The 18,763-nt window shown below is 43.9% G+C and overlaps 10 protein-coding genes across 10 annotated transcripts; 6 read left to right on the top strand and 4 right to left on the bottom strand.

Annotated features, from left to right (window-relative positions):
• Window positions 1-64: 64 nt before the first annotated feature.
• Window positions 65-1,390, top strand: OGAPODRAFT_92465 (uncharacterized protein; the record flags this gene model as incomplete). Its single annotated transcript, XM_018357162.1, has 1 exon — window positions 65-1,390. One exon carries the CDS (start codon window positions 65-67, stop codon window positions 557-559), a length of 495 nt encoding a protein of 164 aa, XP_018211966.1. The 3' UTR covers window positions 560-1,390.
• OGAPODRAFT_75131 (uncharacterized protein) lies at window positions 133-1,397 on the bottom strand (the record flags this gene model as incomplete). The annotated part of the gene is made up of 1 exon (XM_018355973.1): window positions 133-1,397. One exon carries the CDS (start codon window positions 1,395-1,397, stop codon window positions 561-563), a length of 837 nt encoding a protein of 278 aa, XP_018211967.1. The 3' UTR covers window positions 133-560.
• Window positions 1,398-1,442: 45 nt separating this feature from the next.
• Window positions 1,443-4,745, bottom strand: OGAPODRAFT_92467 (uncharacterized protein; the record flags this gene model as incomplete). Its single annotated transcript, XM_018357163.1, has 1 exon — window positions 1,443-4,745. The coding sequence occupies one exon, from the start codon at window positions 4,743-4,745 to the stop codon at window positions 1,467-1,469; it is 3,279 nt and encodes a 1,092-aa protein (XP_018211968.1). The 3' UTR covers window positions 1,443-1,466.
• Window positions 4,746-4,829: 84 nt separating this feature from the next.
• Window positions 4,830-7,022, top strand: OGAPODRAFT_11537 (uncharacterized protein; the record flags this gene model as incomplete). Its single annotated transcript, XM_018353281.1, has 1 exon — window positions 4,830-7,022. One exon carries the CDS (start codon window positions 4,830-4,832, stop codon window positions 7,020-7,022), a length of 2,193 nt encoding a protein of 730 aa, XP_018211969.1.
• An 810-nt stretch (window positions 7,023-7,832) lies between these two features.
• OGAPODRAFT_11538 (uncharacterized protein) lies at window positions 7,833-8,929 on the top strand (the record flags this gene model as incomplete). Its single annotated transcript, XM_018353282.1, has 3 exons — window positions 7,833-8,066; window positions 8,155-8,159; window positions 8,359-8,929. 3 exons carry the CDS (start codon window positions 7,833-7,835, stop codon window positions 8,927-8,929), a joined length of 810 nt encoding a protein of 269 aa, XP_018211970.1.
• On the bottom strand, window positions 8,362-10,010 carry OGAPODRAFT_75133 (uncharacterized protein). Its single transcript, XM_018355974.1, has 2 exons — window positions 9,902-10,010; window positions 8,362-9,860 (listed from the first exon to the last, which is right to left on the bottom strand). Exons 1-2 carry the CDS (start codon window positions 9,949-9,951, stop codon window positions 8,990-8,992), a joined length of 921 nt encoding a protein of 306 aa, XP_018211971.1. The 5' UTR covers window positions 9,952-10,010; the 3' UTR covers window positions 8,362-8,989.
• A 448-nt stretch (window positions 10,011-10,458) lies between these two features.
• Window positions 10,459-12,517, top strand: OGAPODRAFT_15549 (uncharacterized protein). Its single transcript, XM_018353804.1, has 2 exons — window positions 10,459-11,071; window positions 11,196-12,517. The coding sequence occupies exons 1-2, from the start codon at window positions 10,615-10,617 to the stop codon at window positions 11,885-11,887; spliced, it is 1,149 nt and encodes a 382-aa protein (XP_018211972.1). The 5' UTR covers window positions 10,459-10,614; the 3' UTR covers window positions 11,888-12,517.
• On the bottom strand, window positions 10,459-13,652 carry OGAPODRAFT_75135 (uncharacterized protein; the record flags this gene model as incomplete). Its single annotated transcript, XM_018355975.1, has 1 exon — window positions 10,459-13,652. One exon carries the CDS (start codon window positions 13,650-13,652, stop codon window positions 11,931-11,933), a length of 1,722 nt encoding a protein of 573 aa, XP_018211973.1. The 3' UTR covers window positions 10,459-11,930.
• Window positions 13,653-13,746: 94 nt separating this feature from the next.
• On the top strand, window positions 13,747-14,185 carry OGAPODRAFT_6679 (uncharacterized protein; the record flags this gene model as incomplete). The annotated part of the gene is made up of 2 exons (XM_018355819.1): window positions 13,747-13,844; window positions 13,885-14,185. The coding sequence occupies 2 exons, from the start codon at window positions 13,747-13,749 to the stop codon at window positions 14,183-14,185; spliced, it is 399 nt and encodes a 132-aa protein (XP_018211974.1).
• Window positions 14,186-14,580: 395 nt separating this feature from the next.
• Window positions 14,581-18,748, top strand: OGAPODRAFT_92472 (uncharacterized protein; the record flags this gene model as incomplete). Its single annotated transcript, XM_018357164.1, has 2 exons — window positions 14,581-16,539; window positions 16,742-18,748. The coding sequence occupies 2 exons, from the start codon at window positions 14,581-14,583 to the stop codon at window positions 18,725-18,727; spliced, it is 3,945 nt and encodes a 1,314-aa protein (XP_018211975.1). The 3' UTR covers window positions 18,728-18,748.
• Between the last annotated feature and the right edge of the window lie 15 nt (window positions 18,749-18,763).

The following is an 18,763-nucleotide window of genomic DNA, read 5'->3' on the forward strand; positions in this document are numbered from 1 at the left end:
TTTTTGTTTTATACAACTCTTCTAGTATTGGCGGGACGATATATACCCAGTCATAATGAACAGCATGTCCAATAGAGATTTCCACAAACTCCAGGAGGTCAGATTAGCAAGAGCAAAACTTAACACATACAAGTCTTTTGATGCAGAAGAGGATTTCGAATTCTGCCCTATTGTAAGCCCTCAGCGCTACACCAAAGATCATCGCTCGACTTTGCACTCGCCTCAGAACCTTAATCAGATAGACTCCGCCTCCCTTTTCAAAATTTTGGCCGCTGCAAATCAACAACCGCCAAAGCTGCCCCAGATCGAGCAAGTGCCTGGTTTCTCTCTCCCGCAAAACACCACATCCTCTCGCCAAGTTCAGGCGGAACACAGCTCGAAGTACCCCAATTTCAATTACATCTCAGATACACCAACAACGGGTTCTGAAGCAGCATCCTCAAACGCTTCGTCGTTCAAATTTCATTCGGTGTCTTCCAAAGCAGCAGAACAGCTTCAATCGATTTACTCGATCGCGGAGGACAAACATCCTGGGAGAATGCGCATCGTTTCTGGTTGAGTCACTTCAAAACAACAAGCAGGATAAACATGATAATCACAAGCACGAATATCGTGAACCAATCGCCATGCTCTCTCAATCTCTGCCTGAATCTGTCTATGTTCGTCCGTCCTCGAATGATTTTTGCATTTGCCCTTGATATCCCTGACTCTAAATCATCAAGTAACACCATGTGATTGCCCACCTCATCTCCAATCTGCAAAGACATCTCGTGTTGTCTATTGACCGATTGCGATAATGAATTGATGATTTCGTCTTGATTTAGTATTTCCTGCTGATTTTCCATAAATATTTGTTTGTTTGACATTCGCATAGAATCTATCGTACTCCCGTTGTCGTCCTTGTATACGTTGTTTGTTTCGAAAAGTACGTCTCTACTAGGCTCGTCGTTCTCAGTCAGAGATGATTTTGCTTGCGCCCGTTTCTGTGATTCGGATGGATCTATTAGGTTCTCCTTGAATCTCACAGACTTAGATTTCTTTATTTTTGGTCTGGGTTTGTTAACGGCTTCGTCAAGCCGTATTGTGTTAATCTCGAAATTGGCGTCCTTAGGAAGATCCTCCTTGATGGAGTTTAAATGTTTATTGTAAATCTCCAAACTTTCACGAAATCGATCGACTTCCGGCCCCACTCCGCTAGAGTCTATCTCTTCAACCAGAAGCAATTCCACGTATCTGATCAAGTTTGCAAGTTTACTAAGCGTCAACACAAGATCATCATTGGAATTGAGAACTGGGGCATCTCCTACCTGTTTCAGTGTGTGGAAATCCTCCACTAAAGTTCCAAGTTCCTCTTCTAGAAGTGAAAGTTTGGTAAATTGTCGCTCCAAAGCAGCCATAAAATGTGAAAGCCCGATAAATTACTAACTTTCTGTGGTTTTTTAGTACGTAATATTTTTAATAGAGACTCAAAAATATTTATCCGTCACCCCCATCTCCAAAAATTCCACCTTATCCTCATAGTCAGGACACCATCTTCCAGCGAGAATGCAGTGTACGCGCATTCCTGTACCATAGTATAGATTTGTGAGGAGTTTAGGAGTGATCAAAAAATATTGTGAGCCACGTGCGGAGCACGATTTGCGAACGATCAACTCGTGGATAAGCCTCTCATTTTTCGAATCCATACCTTGATTGATTTCGTCAACAACACGAAATGGCGTATTCGTGAGGCCCTGTAAAGAGTTCAGGAATACAGCCGTTGTCGCAGACTTTTCTCCTCCAGATTGTTGTGCCGCATTCAATTGCATTAACCCATGGCTATCACGAAAGCTAACAAGGATTTTCAGTTTCCATTCGGAAAAGTTTTCTGACTCACTATCAAGCTGCACGTCACCGGCACTGGCCACTGCTTTCATATTCTCACTAAAGTCATTTGCGATAGTTCGAATCACTGAGTCCAGTTTTGGTCTCCAGACAGAGACAAGATCTTGAATTTGTCGATCAAGAATACCGACATCAACATCTAATTCAGGCAATTTCTGCTCGTATTGCTGAATTTCCTTCTCCACCTCTTCCAGGCGTTTTAAAGAGTCTGCTCCCGCACCGTTTCGGCGTAAACGCATCTGTGATTTGATCCTATTGATCTCAGCGTTGAGACCTTCCTCAGTCAAAGCATCGCTTTCTTGAAGCTCTGTAACCAGTTTTTCTAGCTCTAAACGATCCTCATCAGAAAAGGTCTCGAGCAAGGCTTTGTAGTCTTTCAGAGCTTGAGTATATTCTTCCTTGGCTTTGACATATGCGCTTCTCAGCTCGTTTCTCTTCTCTAACATGTCTTCACGTGTTGTCAATATCGATTCATTCAGTGACTCTATGGTGCTGAATTTGTTGTTTTCCTGGATCGCAAATATCTGAGCATCAAGGAGTTTTTCGTCCAATTCACATATCTTTGATATCGTTGGCTCAATCAGCTCATATATTTCAATCTTCCTCTCTTCCAATTTGCCTATTTTGGTAACCAGCTTTGAAGCAGTTCCATCCATTTCCTTGTGCTTTAATTTATTGATGGCCTTCCTCTCGACCCTCATTCTATCCTTGAATGTTTCAATGTGAGTGACATATTTTTCTCTGTCCTTTTCTGCTCTAGTCTGGCGACTAATTTTTGCCGTTAAATCGTCCCGTTCCTTCACCAATTCTTTAAGCATTCCCTGTTTCTCCCTGATCTTTTGTAGAATATTTCCCAATGTTTGACTGTTCACTGATATCTTGTGCCTGCACTCGTGGATTTCCTGTTGTATTTCCACTCGTTTATCATCTGGTAAACCGCCTGAGAAAATGGAGACTCGACTTGAAGAGAAGCCCCTGATGTTTGCAGTGACTTGCTTAGACCCATAGCTTGATTTATTGAACGAATAATATGCTTCACCAGCGATAAACTCACTCATAGGAAAGTTCTCGTTTCGTATTTTATTGGAGAGCGCATCTTTGATGGATGCATCGATATCGCGATGAGACACGGGGATATTGTGAATTCTGTCATTCTCGCATACCATTTGAATCACCTCCCGTGGACCTTCAACAAAGTCCACCAAGTATCCATCAAAGTTATATTTCTTGATCTCTTCCCTATGGATGCGTGGCTGAAAACTGAAGTTCTCACTCAGGGTACGGATACCAATGTTGCGTCCGATGTCAGGATTCTCGTTATATAAAAAGCGTGCCAGCTTCTGATAGTCCTCATTGTTGCGCACAGTGAAGGCGCATTGATTTTGGAACCGAATACACCGTTCCAAAGCAGGCCCGTACTTCGCATCGGTAACGGTCAAGGAGATGATTGGGGGCTCAAAATATTCCAGCTTCAATTTCTTTCTGTTTTCTCTCAATACCTTGACAGCCTTGATGACGTTGCCGAATCTGTGTGAGTCTAAGACAAGTAGTCTGTCCTTGGACTTTAGACTGCTCTCACTCGTCTTGATACGGTTCTCAAGCTGCTCATTAATTCTCATAAGTGCTCTTTTCTCTGTCTCCAGACCATCTATTGGTTCCTGTTCTTCCAAAAGCTTATCTTGAATGGATGCTCTGCGATCTCTTAGCTCCTGTATTTCTTCCTTACTGAGAATCTCGAGCGAGTCCAATTTCTGCGTCATAGTATCAAGCTCTTCCGATAATTGCTGCCATTTCTTGCGGTGTGTTTCCAGATCCATCGCCAACGAGAGTCTCTGGTCGTTCAGTTTTTGTATATCGGAGTTGACTTCTTTGATAGCTTCCAAACTCTGTTCAAGCTCTTTGGTATATTTCTCTTTTGAAGAAGTGTATTCGTTTATCCGCGTCTCAGTACTGCCCAAATTGCGATGAAACTGTTGTAATTTCTCCTTCATTGGGAGGATTCTTTGGTCAAATTCTTTGATTCTCTGGCTCATTTCTTCTGCCTCCTTCTTCAACTCTTCACGAGCACGTTTTTTGGTACTCAGCTCAACATAAGGGCGTAATGTTTCATGTCTTTGAAGCTCCTTCTCCAATAGCTGATATTCTTGGTATTGCTGTGCGCGTTCCTCCAATGACACACGTTTTTCTCGCAGGGACGTAAGCTGAAACTCTATGTCGGCAAGAGCTTTTATTTTTTCTTGTCGTAAAGAATAAAGCTCAATTAGCTTGTTATGCTGTTCCAGAAGCTCGCCATTTTCGTAAAGTCTTTCAAGCTCCTTAAGTAGCTCTTCGGGTTTGAGTGATGCAAATCTTGCCACTCTATCTTGAGGCAGAAATTGACACAAATTATCGAGTTGGATATTGAAGTCTTTCAACAATTTTTTGATTTGAAGCTCGTTTGAAAGCTTCTTATTAATGTACCAGCTTGTTTTTCCTTTTCTCACAAACTCTCTCTCAACTATGACTGTTTCAAACTTCTCAGCAGCCTTAAGTTCTAGCTCAATACTGGCCTCTTTTTGTCCAGATTTGATGAAATGATCCACATTCATGGAACTCTTACCTAGATACTCAAGCTTTCCTGCAAGTCCAATACATATCGCACAGACAAAAGTGGACTTTCCAGTTCCATTAGGCCCTATAATTAGGTTCATTTTGGGGCCAAAGTGAAACTCTGTGAGCGAGTACGACATGAAGTTGCGGAGCTTCACCCGCACTATAGCACCAGTATCATACTGTTCCAAATCAGGCTTATAGGGTAGCTTCAACTTTTTGGTGAAGGAGTTCAGATCAAGGCCATTCTGCGACGCTAGACGAGTGCCCATAAAAATGTTTTGATCTCACGCGTGCACACTTAAAACTATAAAGGTGTAAGGGTGAAAAACTCAAGGCAAAAAATTATACTGTTTATGTCTAGCACCAACCCGAACCAGTCGCTCGAGGTTGGAGTGAGCACTCCAGCGACTGAACACAAACTGAGCCGATCTAATAATGTTATTCTTATCGAGCAGTCAGAGGTGATAGATAAGGAAGCTGCATACAAACAACGTCTCAATCGACCGTTCAAAGTCATACAACATCTCCCATTGTCACAGCAGGAACCAGATTATGAACAATTAGACAACCCCCTTTCGATCAGAGATTCTGCTACGCTGTATAATTCGCTGATAGTGTCACGTCATCACTGGCTTCATAATGTGTTCAAGACATTTTGGACTAGACGAGAGCAATATATGACTCCTGCAGATGGCCGCAAGAAAAACCGACTTAGTAAGTTGTGCGACATGAAGCTTGTTGCCGGACCGCATACCTTTGAGATAAGGCTATTTATTTTGAAAGAGGAAGAGAAGGAAAAGCGGTATTTTGAAGAGCTGGAACGCAAAAGAGAGGAAAGACAAAAACTTCGAGATGAAAGGCTAGGCAAACCCTGTGATACGGCCAAAATCAATTCTGCAACGCCAGTCAAAAAAGAGCCTGCTGTTATTGCCCCACCACCCAAAGTTGTCAAGCCAGTTCCGCCTCCTACCGCTGCTCAGCCAGCACCGCCAAAACCAGCTGAGGATGGGAAGTCTAACGATCTAATGGCTAATCCAGAAAATGCAATGATGATTCAAAATTTGAACCTCATTGCCCGCTCAGATCCACACCTGAGCTCTTTAATGAAAATTGTCGCATCTGGTAACGCTTCCGGTGATCAGATAGCAGAATTTCAACGCTATATTCAGAGAGCTCGTCAAATGGGAAATCCAGCAACCTATTACCAAAAACTTCAACAACAGAATCAGGATAGACAGAGCGCTTTTTCTAGAAGCCAGGAGGCTGTGAATGGCGAACGCAGACAGCTTACTAGAGAAGAAAGGGAACGTCTAAAGCAAGAAGAAAAGGAGAGGAAAGCCAGGGAAAAAGAAGAAAAGAAGAAGAAGAAGCAGCTTCAGAAAGAGCAGGAGAGATTGGAGAAGGAGAGGGAAAGACAAGAACGCAAAGAACGAAAGGCCCGGTTAGAAAGAGAGCGCCAGGAACGGCAAAAATTGAACCTCGGACCTATAGATTTTGGCGACGAATTTGAAATGGACAAGGAACGAGAAAGAAGAGAAAAGAGAGAGAAAAAGAGACAAGAAGAGAAAGCGAAACTGGAGAAGTTGCTTGCTGGGGACGACCGGTTGACAGCTTTTCAAGAGAGATACACAAAGGACGCTACCCTTATTATTGAGTTTCACGAAAATAATTCCTCCAGATTCTATTTCCCCAAGGACTCAATTATCGAAATTATTGACGAAAGGGACAAAGCTGATCATGAGAACAATGACCATGCGGAGGACGATAACTCAAAAGAAAGTTCGCTTAAACCAGCAGTGTCTGCATCTCCTCCTCCTTCAGCATCATCTTCAGACCTGTCAAAAAAATACAGGAAACTGTTTGTTGAGTTACTAATTTCGTTTGTAATGGTTCACAATCAGTCAGAGATAGATGCCTATGAATTGCGCAAAAAGAGGGAGGAAGAAGAAAAACTTAGAGCACAAAAGGAATTGGAAGAAAGAGAAAAACAATCAGAGGGAAGTGTTGAGGTAAAGGAGGATGACGAAGAAAATGTGGAAATTGAGACCCAAGAAGCTGAAGAAGCGGGCGATAAAAAGAAGTCTACCAAAAAGAAGAGAAAGGCTAAACGGAACTGGGGACCCGCGAAAAGACAAACCAGAACTTCTAAACAGGTGAATGACGAGGATTTGGAACCTCAGGATTATGGAGATGAAGATGTCAAGCCTGTCCCAATATACTCAACTAGCACTTTGAGACTAGTCGAAGTTCCCTACAAATTTGCAGAACTAATCAAAAATAGCGCTAATCCGCTTCCAGAGGTTCAACAGAAGATGAAGGAGATCTTTGCAACGGGCCAGAGGCTTACCAAGTACCATGTCTGGTACCGGCTTGACGGCCTAAAGGACGAACTGCTGGCTGAGACTTTGCGTTTCAACTTGAACCGCCTCGAATACATCAGTGGAGGTGGTAAATTGAAAGGAAAGGCGATGTTGAAGCGGATCGTTGAAAAGTCTGGCTCCGAGGCTGAAGTTAGCAATAAACGGCAACGGCGATCTCAAGTTTGATGTACCTAGCAGGAGATGTAAATAATTAATTTGCAGTGTACGACACTCAAATGTGTCGCGTATCCCTAAAATCCCCCAATGGGCGCCAAAACTTGATACGTGAATTTATTTTAAGATGGTTCTGAATCCCTTGAAAGTATATCATAAGGAAGGAAGGCCTAGGTCTTCAAGTTCAATCACTTCCACTCTCAATAGGCTTCAAAGCCGCATGTCAACTCCAACAAGGTCGAAGTCCCCCAAAAAGATTAAAACTGCTTTTGACAATTTATCTGATATTGGTTCTGCAGAACCTTCGCCTAAGTTAAAGGAAGAGCCAATCAATTATGGCTCTATAAATGATTATGGAAGTCAGCGAGGTTCCTTGCGCAGCGCGATGTCTCACGTGGAAAATATGATACCAGTTTCTATAAGCCCTGTTCCACCTGCAAGCAATCCACCTCCTCATAAGGAGTCGGAAAATTGTCCTTCATTTAGAAACATTTTGGTTGTTGATTCCCTCAGATCTTATTTGACGTCGGGGGCTACAGATGACGAATCGAGACCAATCTTGCCTGTCTGTGAGGCGGATTGTGCTTCGTATGTCAGAAACCCCGAGCCTAGATACCACCAATACATTGGAGCTGTGAAGAGATATATTTCTAGCAACAGGTTTGCTTTTGGCTTGATTGGTTCGGCTCTTCTTATTGCTTTGGCCCTTATACTCGCATTCAAAATCTTGGTATAAATCTCTGTAATGCCAATCCCTATTTTTAAAATATAAGATTATTTGAAAAAAGGGGTCAAGCGCTTAATACAACTAGGTAATATAATATGTCGGCTTCAAAGTACGGATCTACTGATGGACAAGCTTCAACTTCTAGTGCCAACCAATTGAGTGTACCAGAACCCTACCAACCACGCAAGAACTCGAGGTATGAAGAATCCAAGAAAATTGCTAGGAAATATAAAGATTATGAGGAGTTTCTGAGTACTCAAAATTTACTGGAGTCTGGAGAGAGCAGCAGCGTCATTGACGAGGCTATACCAACGGACCTGAGAGAAGTCGTATGTCGTTCAATTTGCGAAGAAGGTCCGGAGCTACCATCTCCAATTTTGAGTTTTGTGAGCGCCCATAAACTTTACTTTGCTATAGGGGCGGTTATACTACTCATTATTATCAGCATAGTCTTGTATTACACGGGGAATGGTGACATTGTTGTAATACTTTGGTATAAGATTCTTTGCAATCTGGGGCTTATCGATTGTCGCTCAGATCTCTAGTCGCGTCGATAGACGTAGATCGAGAGATCAAATTTTTTTTTTTTGCTAAAATACCCACGTTATCGATGTCAAGCAGGAATTTGAGGAGCCACAAGAAGTTAGATGACAATGTATATGAAGCAGTCAAACAGACTTTACCCGAAGACATAAATGCTAATAATGTCGAAGAAGACAGCGATGAAGCACCTGAAGAGGAATCTTTACTTACGGGAAAAGAAAACGTGATAGCTAAACTTGAGGCTGAGCGTGCTGCGCTTCGAGATATCGAAAGACAAAAGAAAGAGAAACGAAAGCAAATTGAGGAACGAAATCGGCAACAAGCGGAACAACGCAGAAAGAGGGCTGAGAAACCCGAGGAAACCCCAAAATTTCTTCCTCAAGACCTGTTACAGAATTACGACGCAGAGGAGGAACTCGAAAAGCCTAAAAAAACTGTCTTCAATGATGAGGAACCAGCTACTACTCGAAAGGAGATCTTGGCAGTTAAGCTCAAGGAGGCTCGTGGAATGAGTAAGAAAGTGATGAGGAAGGGCCCTGTGCGAGTTCAGGTTCTCAATAAGAACAGGGGTCTCTTGAGCGTACCAACAAATAACATCAAGTCGAAAAAGGATAAGTGGCTGAACCGCAAAGTTCTCAAGCGCAAGTAAGTTTTGCATAGGATGAACTGTATACTAATTGTTCTATTTTATAAAGAAGCGCGACATGGTTTATGCCTCGTCTCTAACGAGTGCAATAAATGCAGGTATAATCATTCCCAGTAAGCACAGACCAAGCCCCTTAAATTGCGAAATTCTATCTTTTGAACTCTGGTTATGATCCAGGGTCTCGTGAAGAGCATGGAAACCAACAAACAGAAAAGCTCCTCCACTGAAGATCAGAAGCTCGCCAGCAGCCTCATTAAAGTTGCTATTGATAACGAACGCCACCATCAAGTAAGTCAAAATTGCACCGATAGGCGATGATGATGAGAAAACTCCAACATGGTAGAGGATCTCTTTGTGGGATGTTCCACTAGCAAGCAACAGAGAGGATAGAGCGAAGCAAGTAGGTAGTTTATGGACAAAGATTGCAAAAACCACAAACACAGAGGTAAAGTCCACAGACTCGTCTGAATCTGACATTATGGAGGATGCCAAAGCTATACCGTCTGTTAGAGCATGAATGATAAGTCCTAAAGTCCTTGGGTTTTTGAAAGGTGCTAAAAGCATATTTTTCTCTCGTTTTGAAGCAACAAATGGTCGTTCCAGTTGTGACTGAGCCTGTGCAGACTCTGGAGGCGACAATGGTCGTATGAATTCATCATTTAAATGCGATAGCTGAAAGGATTGTTCGAATTGCGACGGAACGTTCGTGTTGGAGTTGATTATGGAAGTAATGGAATTGATACTGAATAACACGATAAAACCGGTTAGGAGCCATAAACCGATCGGCTCATGAACGGTGTAATGCTCCAGTCCTTCGGGAATGATAAGAACGAATGCAGTTGAGATTAGTAGGCCCACACTGAACACGGAAACCAGATGAAGACCGCTAGCGGAAAAATTAACTGATAATGGAATCAGGCCCGAAATGAATGAGCTAGAGTTAGAAACGGCGAAATGCGTTAGGAGATCACCTACCTCACCCCCATTATTAGTGAGTAAAGAAGAATGGGTACCAATTTAGACATAGAGGAATTGCCATTCAATAACGTGCAAACGATATTATATATTTTTGACGTAAATCCAGTTAGTTGGTCGCGTACATTAATTTTATTTACGTGGGGCAAACTGAAGAAATAATATTCTGGTTCAAGGATGGTGGTTTGATACACACGGGCTGAGGTGTCCAAAAAGCGACAAGAGTTTCTGACTTATTGTAAGATTTCTATTTTTATTATTTGCTATTGTTCTCGAGGGGCTTCAAGAAAATAGCCTATAAGACTCTCTTAATTTTACATTGAGCATTTTTTAATCCGTCTCCAATTACAAATTATTCATTTTTTATTGGCAAAGAGCTTATTTTTCCCAATCAAGAATAGAATTCCAGAGGAAGTTACACCTCGCACCCTGAGAGTGAAAAGAAATACTTTTTCAACAGCCTATAAAACTAAAAGAATTATCAACTAAAACAAAGTATTAAGATCGGGAAGATTTTTCAATCTGTTTTCTTCTCATTTCTTATCGATTTATCATTTGTTTTAGTTAATTTTCTTTGAGTTAGTCTGAGCGCCTTGAGCTTTAATACTATCACCTATCCAATGTTGTCGTCACCACTTCACCAATCACCGCTCAATAAGTTGCATACCATCCACTCACTAGGACCAGCACAGTTGCCACAATCACAGCAAAAGATGTCCCAGACAACGAATTCCGCTTCTTCCACTGTTAATAAAGAAAAGGTTGCTCACGAATCGTCGGCCTCATTTTTTATTAATAATCAGTCGAAATCTGGACCCATCCTTGCAGAGGCCGAGGATGACCTTGATATTCCCAACAATACTGTTCGCATAGGCTCCAGAAAATCCCAGCTGGCTGTCGTACAATCGGAAATTGTTGGTATCGGCATTCAAAAGCTCTACCCTAAACTGCAAACTCCAATTGTCAAATTGAGCACTTTGGGTGATCAAGTGCAAAACAAGCCGCTGTACTCATTTGGCGGTAAGTCGCTGTGGACCAAAGAGTTGGAGGTTCTTCTACTTCAGAGCTTTGGTGAGTTCGAACAAATAGACATGATTGTGCACTCGCTTAAAGACATGCCAACTAGCTTGCCAGACGAATTTGAACTCGGATGCATTCTCCAAAGAGAAGGTAAGTTACATTTAAACCATCATGATGAACTTAAAGATTTCTTGATAGACGTTAGACTTCCTAATTACATTGAGGAAACATCTTATTCTGATGATGGCCATTTGCTTTTTACTAACGATGATAGACCCAAGAGACGCGCTAGTCATGAAAAAAGATTCTCCATACAAGTCCCTTTCTGACTTACCCGACGGTTCTGTGGTTGGAACTTCTTCCGTTAGAAGATCTGCGCAGTTACTAAAGAACTATCCTAACTTGAGGTTCAAGAGCATCAGAGGAAACCTTAATACCAGAATCAACAAGCTTGATGCTCCAGATTCCGATTACGCATGTGTTATTCTGGCCGCTGCCGGCTTGATAAGAATAAATATGGGCCACAGAATCACGCAATTTTTGGGCCCTGAGGAGATGCTATACGCCGTTGGACAAGGAGCTCTCGGAGTTGAAATCCGTAAAAATGATCCAAAAATGAAAAAGATCTGCCAACGGTTGGACTGTAAGTCGACTTCGATCAGATGCCGTGCGGAAAGAGAACTCTTGCGCACTTTAGAAGGAGGATGCTCTGTTCCTGTGGGAGTTTGGTCAGAGTATAATAAAGACACTCACGAATTGTACATGAAATCGGTTGTGCTCAGTGTCGAAGGAACTCTATCTGTTGAGAAGAGTTTAATGAGAAAAGTTGAAAATTTCGAAGAATCTGTTGCATTTGGTCATGAATTGGCATTGCTGTTAATTAATGGAGGCGCTAAAGCCATTCTCGATGGAATCAATTACGACAAAATTAATGAGGTCAAGCAACAGGGGCTTACAGACCTGTGATCATGTATATATCACTAATATAGAATTAGGGGGGTCAGGTCAATCAATTATTAAATTGCTTATGTAGGATTTTGAACTGCACAAGAAACACGAGAGCGAACCCGTATCCAAGCAGCGCACAGCTCATGAAGATGGCATACAGATTAGGATCATGTGCCCAGAAGCTAATAATCTCGCCCACAATGCTCGAAATTGCGTTTGAGCATAGAAAGAGGGCCACCACAAAACTCTTCATTGCTGGAGATGACATCGTATAAGCTAGCTCGTAAGCAGTAACAGTTGCAAAACACTCTCCGGTAGCTTGTAGCCCAAACATCAGGGAGCACCACCAAGCTGATATTGGAGCCACTGTTTCACACTCGGAGGCTCCTTCCCATCCACATTCGCTACGGATGTAAATTAGATATTGAAGACAAGCCCCAACAAGTGTACCTGTAGCCGAGATACAAAATCCAAGGGTTATTTTATGAACTGGGTGGAATGTCAGTCGCCGTTTGCGCAGAAATGGATAGAGTAGATAGTCCTGGATCGGGATGATTATCAGGATTGCTAAAGGATTAAAAGACTGGAACATGTCATTGGGGATGCCGCTGGTTCTCATTGAACCGGCTTGGTTAATCTGGATGGAAGCGATAGACCCGTCATTCAAGTTGAAAATGATAAAATACAGAAAAATGGCACATGACTGAACCGTGGTGTTCAGATCCTCGATCGTCACTGAAGGAGCCAATTTTTGTGTAGCTGCCGAGATTTGGATGCTCCAGAACTGGCCGTGGCGCATTCTGGAGAACCAGCCAGATTGGAATAGCTCTTTGAGCAAAAGAATCACCTCCTCAAAGATTGACACGCCTGTTGGCTCACTCAGATGCAAGCGAGGTTTGAGGTAAATAAGCATAATAGGAAGGACAGAATACACAAGGGCAGTGAACCCATACGTCATCCAGAATCCGAAAGCTCTCTCGATAATGGAGGAAAAGATGGCCACGAAGCAGCCAAAGTTGATGAAGAAATAATAGATTAGACTCATTCGCTCGAGCGTGGCATCTCGGTCCACAATCACCCGCTCTCCTGTGGGAAGTACTTTGATGTAGTTTCCATCAACAGCGTATTGGTCCACCAACAAAGGGAAAAGATTTGGTTTAATGTAGCCCGCACTGAAACCAATACCTATAATGCTGACAACAGTCAAAAGCATAGAGAGCCAGACAATTTTGATCACAAATGGTAAAGAAGCTGCGACAAGCAACATATGAGCAAAGAAGCCAATGGTGACGCCCACCCAGACGCTCTTGAACTTGCCGTATTTTGTGTCTGCGACATATCCGCCATACAACGGAGTGATATATGCCAAAAAGCTAAGCATTTGCGTCAGAAACGAAGCGACACCAAGTCCAAGACCAAGAGCGCCTGCACTCTGGTCTGAGGTTGGATCAAGGACAGAGCCGGTGGTTGAGCCTGGCGGCAGTGGTCTTTGTATAAAATTATTGAGACAGCCGGTAAGTCCATAGTAGGACGCTCTCTCAGCGAGCTCAACCAAACAGATCAGATATGCGACAGGCGGGATAGATCCGGGTATTTTGCGCAATGAACTGTCTTCGAAATCGAGGTCCTCTAAGTCCTGCAGCTCGTTGATAGCTACTTTCTGAGCATGCTTGGTATTTGAGACCAGACTTATGCTCGAAAGCTCCAAAACCCTGCTCTTAGGAAGTGAAGAGTCGTCGGACACTTCAATGAAGGGCTCCAGCGACTCCTGCTTGGAAAACATGGCGGAACGTTGAAGGAGAAAGATGCTTATCTCTCTCGAGATAATGCGCCGATCGACGCAAAAAAAAAATTCTCTGCACACGAGTTTGAATACGATGGACGACTCAGAATTAGCAGCTATTCGGGCCGCGAGATTGGCCGAGTTGCAGCGAAATGCACAAGGGGGCGGATCGCAAGCACAGGAAAATAAGACGTAAGTGTCAGAACGCCAAACAAAGCGGACTAACATTCAGAAATCAAAACGATCCAAGTCAGTCGATACTGTCCCAAATTTTAGAGCCAGAGGCTAAAGAGCGCCTGTCCCGTGTCCGGATGGTCAGGCCCGAACGGGTGACATCAGTGGAGAGCTACCTGTTGAGGTTGTTCAAATCTGGAGCAATCAGAACAAAGATTTCCGAAAGCGAGATTGTGGAGATTCTGGAAAGAGTGTCCAAAGAAGAACGGAAGGGCAACGAGACCAAGATTGTCTTCGACCGCCGCTCAACCCACTACGAGGACGAAGATGAAGGCGAAGAAGACGATTTCTTTGATTAAAGTAGTAGGAAGGGTCGCATAGATGTATGATCGATAAGTAGCGTAAAACCTGCTGATATTACCCAAACGGGCAAAAGACCAGGACGTTGCAGTGGACGGAACACCTAAAAGCCAGTCGATTAAAATTCTTGGGTGAGACCCTTTTTCACGAGCCACTGAAACAGTACATACTGCTCAATAGCAGTAGCAAATCCGCAGGGATGCCAATTTCCTAGATGAGAGCATCCATCTATCTATTTCGTTCCGTTTCGCGAGCGTTGCCTAAGAAATTCTGCAACCTGCATTATCTTCCCTACTGGGTAAATTCGGGATCACATTCGCGATCACGGCCCAGATGCTATTTTCTATATAATGCGGGCAAACGTACACTGTTTCCATCCTTATCACCTGCTAAAATGGTTGCTCATCCTTTTGATCCCATCAGCGACGCCGAAATCCGGCTCACTTCCAAAGCGATCAAGGACTCCCTCAATCCGTCGCAAAAGCCTCATTTTTGCCAGATTGACAGACTCGACCCGCCAAAGAAGGATATGATCAGATACCTGGAGGCCGAAAAAACTGGCAAGCCACTTCCTCAGATCTCAAGAATCACCTACGCATACTTTTATCTGGGAACCGACTTTTACAAGTCTCTTGTCAATTGCACCTATGGACACCTAATAACCACCCAAAAGCAACCAGAAGGAGTTGTTGGTCCTCTGGTTTGGGAGGATGTTGCGGAAATAGAGGAACTGTTGACTGTGCACCCGCTGGTTCAAGCGGAAGTCAAGAAGCTCAGATTGCCACCATCCATCAAGGTGGTCTGTGATCCTTGGATCTATGGAACAGACGACCCTAAAGAGAAAAGACTGTTGATCCAATGCTACATGTATTTGGCCAATGCTTCTCACCCTGAGTCCAACCACTATTCCCTGCCTCTCAAGTTCTCCCCTGTTTTTGAGTGCTTGACCAAGAAGTTTGTGAGAATGGACTATTTGCCTTCCGGAGTTGACGAGAAGTTTGTCCCTGAGACTGAACCTTGGACCAAATTTCCGTTTGTCGAATACCATCCCGATCTCAACGGCGAGACTCCAAGACCGCTCAAACCATTGATTGTTCAGCAGCCCGAGGGCCCATCGTTCAAGATGGAGGGCTCGAAGATTTCCTGGCAAGGATGGGAATTTTACGTGGTGCCCACCGCTAGAGAGGGATTTGCAATCTATAACATCCACTTCAAGGGAAGATCCGTTATCTACAGATTGTCTCTATCGGAGATGACTGTGCCTTACGGCGATCCCAGGCCGCCATACCACCGAAAACAGGCATTTGACTTGGGGGATTCCGGCTTTGGAACCACTGGCAATACTCTCAAACTGGGCTGCGACTGTCTGGGTGTTATCAAATATCTAGACTGCTCCATCACGGACTCGAAAGGACAACCAAAATTAGTCCCAAGCACCGTTTGCTTGCATGAGCAGGATGGCGGTCTGCTTTACAAACACATGAACTATCGGACTGGCGGTGCTGTCACCACCAGAAGAAGAGAGTTTGTCGCTCAGACCATCGCTACAGTTGCAAATTACGAGTACATTCTTAACATCATTTTTGATCAAGCTGGTGAGATCAGAATCCACGTTAGAGCAACAGGTATTTTATCTACTATGCCGATTGACGAAGGACTCACCGTGCCTTGGGGTACCAACGTTGGACCTTTGGTGATGGCTGCTTACCACCAGCACTTGCTTTCGTTCAGAATTGATCCTGCTGTAGATGGCTACCAAAATACCGTCGTCTATGACGATGTTGAAAGAATGCCAGCCGGAACCAGCTTCAATCGTTTCGGTGTTGGCTTTGTGACGAAGAGGTCATACGTTGAGAAGCCAGGTTATGTCGAACAGTCTCCGTTCACCAACAGATCGTACAAGATTATCAACGAGAATAAGCTCAACCCAATCTCAAAGAGGCCGGTTGCATACAAAATTATGATGCCAGCCAGACAAATGCTGCTCGCTGACGAAGACTCATACAACAACAAGAGAGCACATTTTGCTACCCAGCAAGTCTGGGTTACCAAGTATAGGGACAACGAGCTGTTTGCCGCTGGGGAGTTCACCAACCAATCACAGGGAGACACCGGTCTCAAGAATTGGGCCTACAGAAATGAGAACGTCAGAAATGATAATCCTGTGGTCTGGGCAACTCTCGGGTTCACCCATATCCCAAGAGTGGAAGATTTCCCTGTCATGCCCGTGGAGACACACGAGATCGCTATCGTGCCAAATGACTTCTTCGATAAAAACCCTGCCTTGGACGTTCCGCAGTCCACTCAAAGCTTCAACAAATCTGAGTACTATCCGGGAGCATCATCGGAAGAGGTTTGCTGCAAGTCTAGTTTGTAACTGCAATTAGTCACCTGTATGGATTTCTTTCTAGCAGATAAGAGTGAGCGCAAGCAGCTCAAATATGACAACTCTAACCTAGTGCTTCCTCCTTCCTTATCCGGAAGGTCTTAGCAAGTTTTTGAAAAATTATATTTCCGGGGTGCATATATAAACCAGCAGCGGACCCAGAATACAGGTTATTCGCAAAATGGTTCACCCTTTCGACCCTATTTCGGACGCAGAGCTCCAGCTCACTTCCCAGCTTATCAAAGATGCCACTAAGGGCCCAGAAAGGCCACATTTTATCCAGATCGACCGACTGGATCCCCCAAAAAAGGATATGATCAGATATCTTGAAGCTGAGAGAACTGGCAAGCCTCTTCCTCACATCTCGAGAATGACTTATGTTTACTACTATATTGGCCTTGACTTCTACAAAGCCCTCGTGAACGTGAGCTATGGACACATTATCACCAACCAGAAACAGCCAAAGGGGGTCATTGGTCCACTGATTGCCGAGGATATTCAGGAAATCGAGGAGCTCGCAACTACACACCCAATCGTCAAAGCAGAGATTGAAAAGCTCAAACTTCCTCCACACGTCAGAGTCGTCTGCGACCCTTGGATGAACGGAACTGACAGCAAGGAGGACAGAATGTTGATCCAGTGCTACATGTATCTGGCCAGCGCTGCTCATCCAGAATCTAACCACTACTCGTTGCCGCTCAAGTTTTCTCCTGTTTTTGAATGCCTTACCAAAAAATTTGTGAGAATGGACTACTTGCCAGGAGGTGCCGACGAAACCGTTACCGAGACGCAGGCTTGGGATGAATTCCCATTCGTGGAGTACCATCCAGATCTCAACGGCGAGACCATTGTACCACTGAAGCCTCTGATTGTTCAGCAGCCTGAGGGACCAAGTTTCAACGTTGACGGTCACAAGATCTCATGGCAAGGATGGGAGTTCTTTGTGATACCTACTGTAAGAGAAGGATTTGCCATTTACGACATCCACTTCAAAGGCAGATCTGTCGTCTATAGATTGTCGCTGTCTGAAATGACGGTGCCATATGGCGACCCAAGAGCTCCGTTCCACAGAAAACAAGCATTCGACTTGGGAGACTGCGGTTTCGGTGCTACTGGTAATAGTCTGGCTCTGGGATGTGACTGCCTGGGAGTCATCAAGTACATGGATTGCAGAAGAGTTAACACTAATGGTGATTCGGTTTTGATTCCAAACACTGTGTGCTTGCACGAGCAGGATGGAGGTCTACTGTACAAACACACCAACTATAGAACCAACGTTCCTGTGATTGCCAGAAGAAGAGAATTTGTTGTTCAAACCATCGCTACCGTTGCAAACTACGAATACATGCTAAACATCATTTTCGACCAGGCTGGAGAGATTAGGATCCACGTTAGAGCTACCGGCATTCTCTCCACCATGCCTTTGGACAAGGACGTCACTGTTCCTTGGGGCACGAACGTCGGCCCAAGGGTTATGGCCGCTTACCACCAGCATATGCTTTCGTTCAGGATTGATCCTGCTGTTGACGGTTACGAAAACACCGTGGTTTTTGACGACGTTATCCGTATGGAGAAAAACACTAAGCTGAACCCATACAACGTTGGATTTGTGACCGAAAGAACTGTTGTTGAGAAGCCAGGCTATGTCGAACAGTCTCCGTTTACCAACAGATCGTACAAGATCATTAACGAGAATAAGATCAACCCAATCTCCAAAAAGCCTGTGGCGTACAAAATTATGATGCCAGCCAGACAAATGCTGCTCGCCGACGAAGACTCATACAACAATAAGAGAGCTCAATTTGCTACTCAACAAGTCTGGGTTACCAAATATAGAGATAATGAACTCTACGCTGCCGGAGAATTCACCAATCAATCCCAAACAGACACTGGATTGGGTGTTTGGGCAAGACGTGACGAAAATGTCAGAAACGACAATCCAGTGGTCTGGGCGACTCTCGGCTTTACTCACATCCCAAGAGTTGAGGACTTCCCAGTGATGCCTGTTGAGGCCCATGAAATAGCCCTTGTTCCGTTTGGATTTTTTGACAAGAACCCTGCTCTTTCGGTGCCTCAATCCACCCAGAGCTTCAACAAGTCCCAGTACTTCCCAGAGTCTGGCATTGAATCCTCTTGCTGCAAATCTAATTTATAATATATCACATAAATACAGTACTACACTTACATATAA

The sequence above is a fragment of the Ogataea polymorpha genome (genome assembly GCF_001664045.1).
Source record: "Ogataea polymorpha strain NCYC 495 leu1.1 chromosome Unknown OGAPOscaffold_2, whole genome shotgun sequence".
Lineage (NCBI taxonomy): Eukaryota > Fungi > Ascomycota > Pichiomycetes > Pichiales > Pichiaceae > Ogataea > Ogataea polymorpha.

Coding starts and splice junctions, on each gene's coding strand:
- OGAPODRAFT_15549 (XM_018353804.1), top strand. CDS start 10,615: ATGTCCCAGACAACGAATTCCGCTTCTTCCACTGTTAATAAAGAAAAG. Junction 11,072..11,195: donor ATGCATTCTCCAAAGAGAAG/GTAAGTTACATT, acceptor TAACGATGATAG/ACCCAAGAGACGCGCTAGTC.
- OGAPODRAFT_75133 (XM_018355974.1), bottom strand. CDS start 9,951: ATGTCTAAATTGGTACCCATTCTTCTTTACTCACTAATAATGGGGGTG. Junction 9,861..9,901: donor TCACTAATAATGGGGGTGAG/GTAGGTGATCTC, acceptor TTCTAACTCTAG/CTCATTCATTTCGGGCCTGA.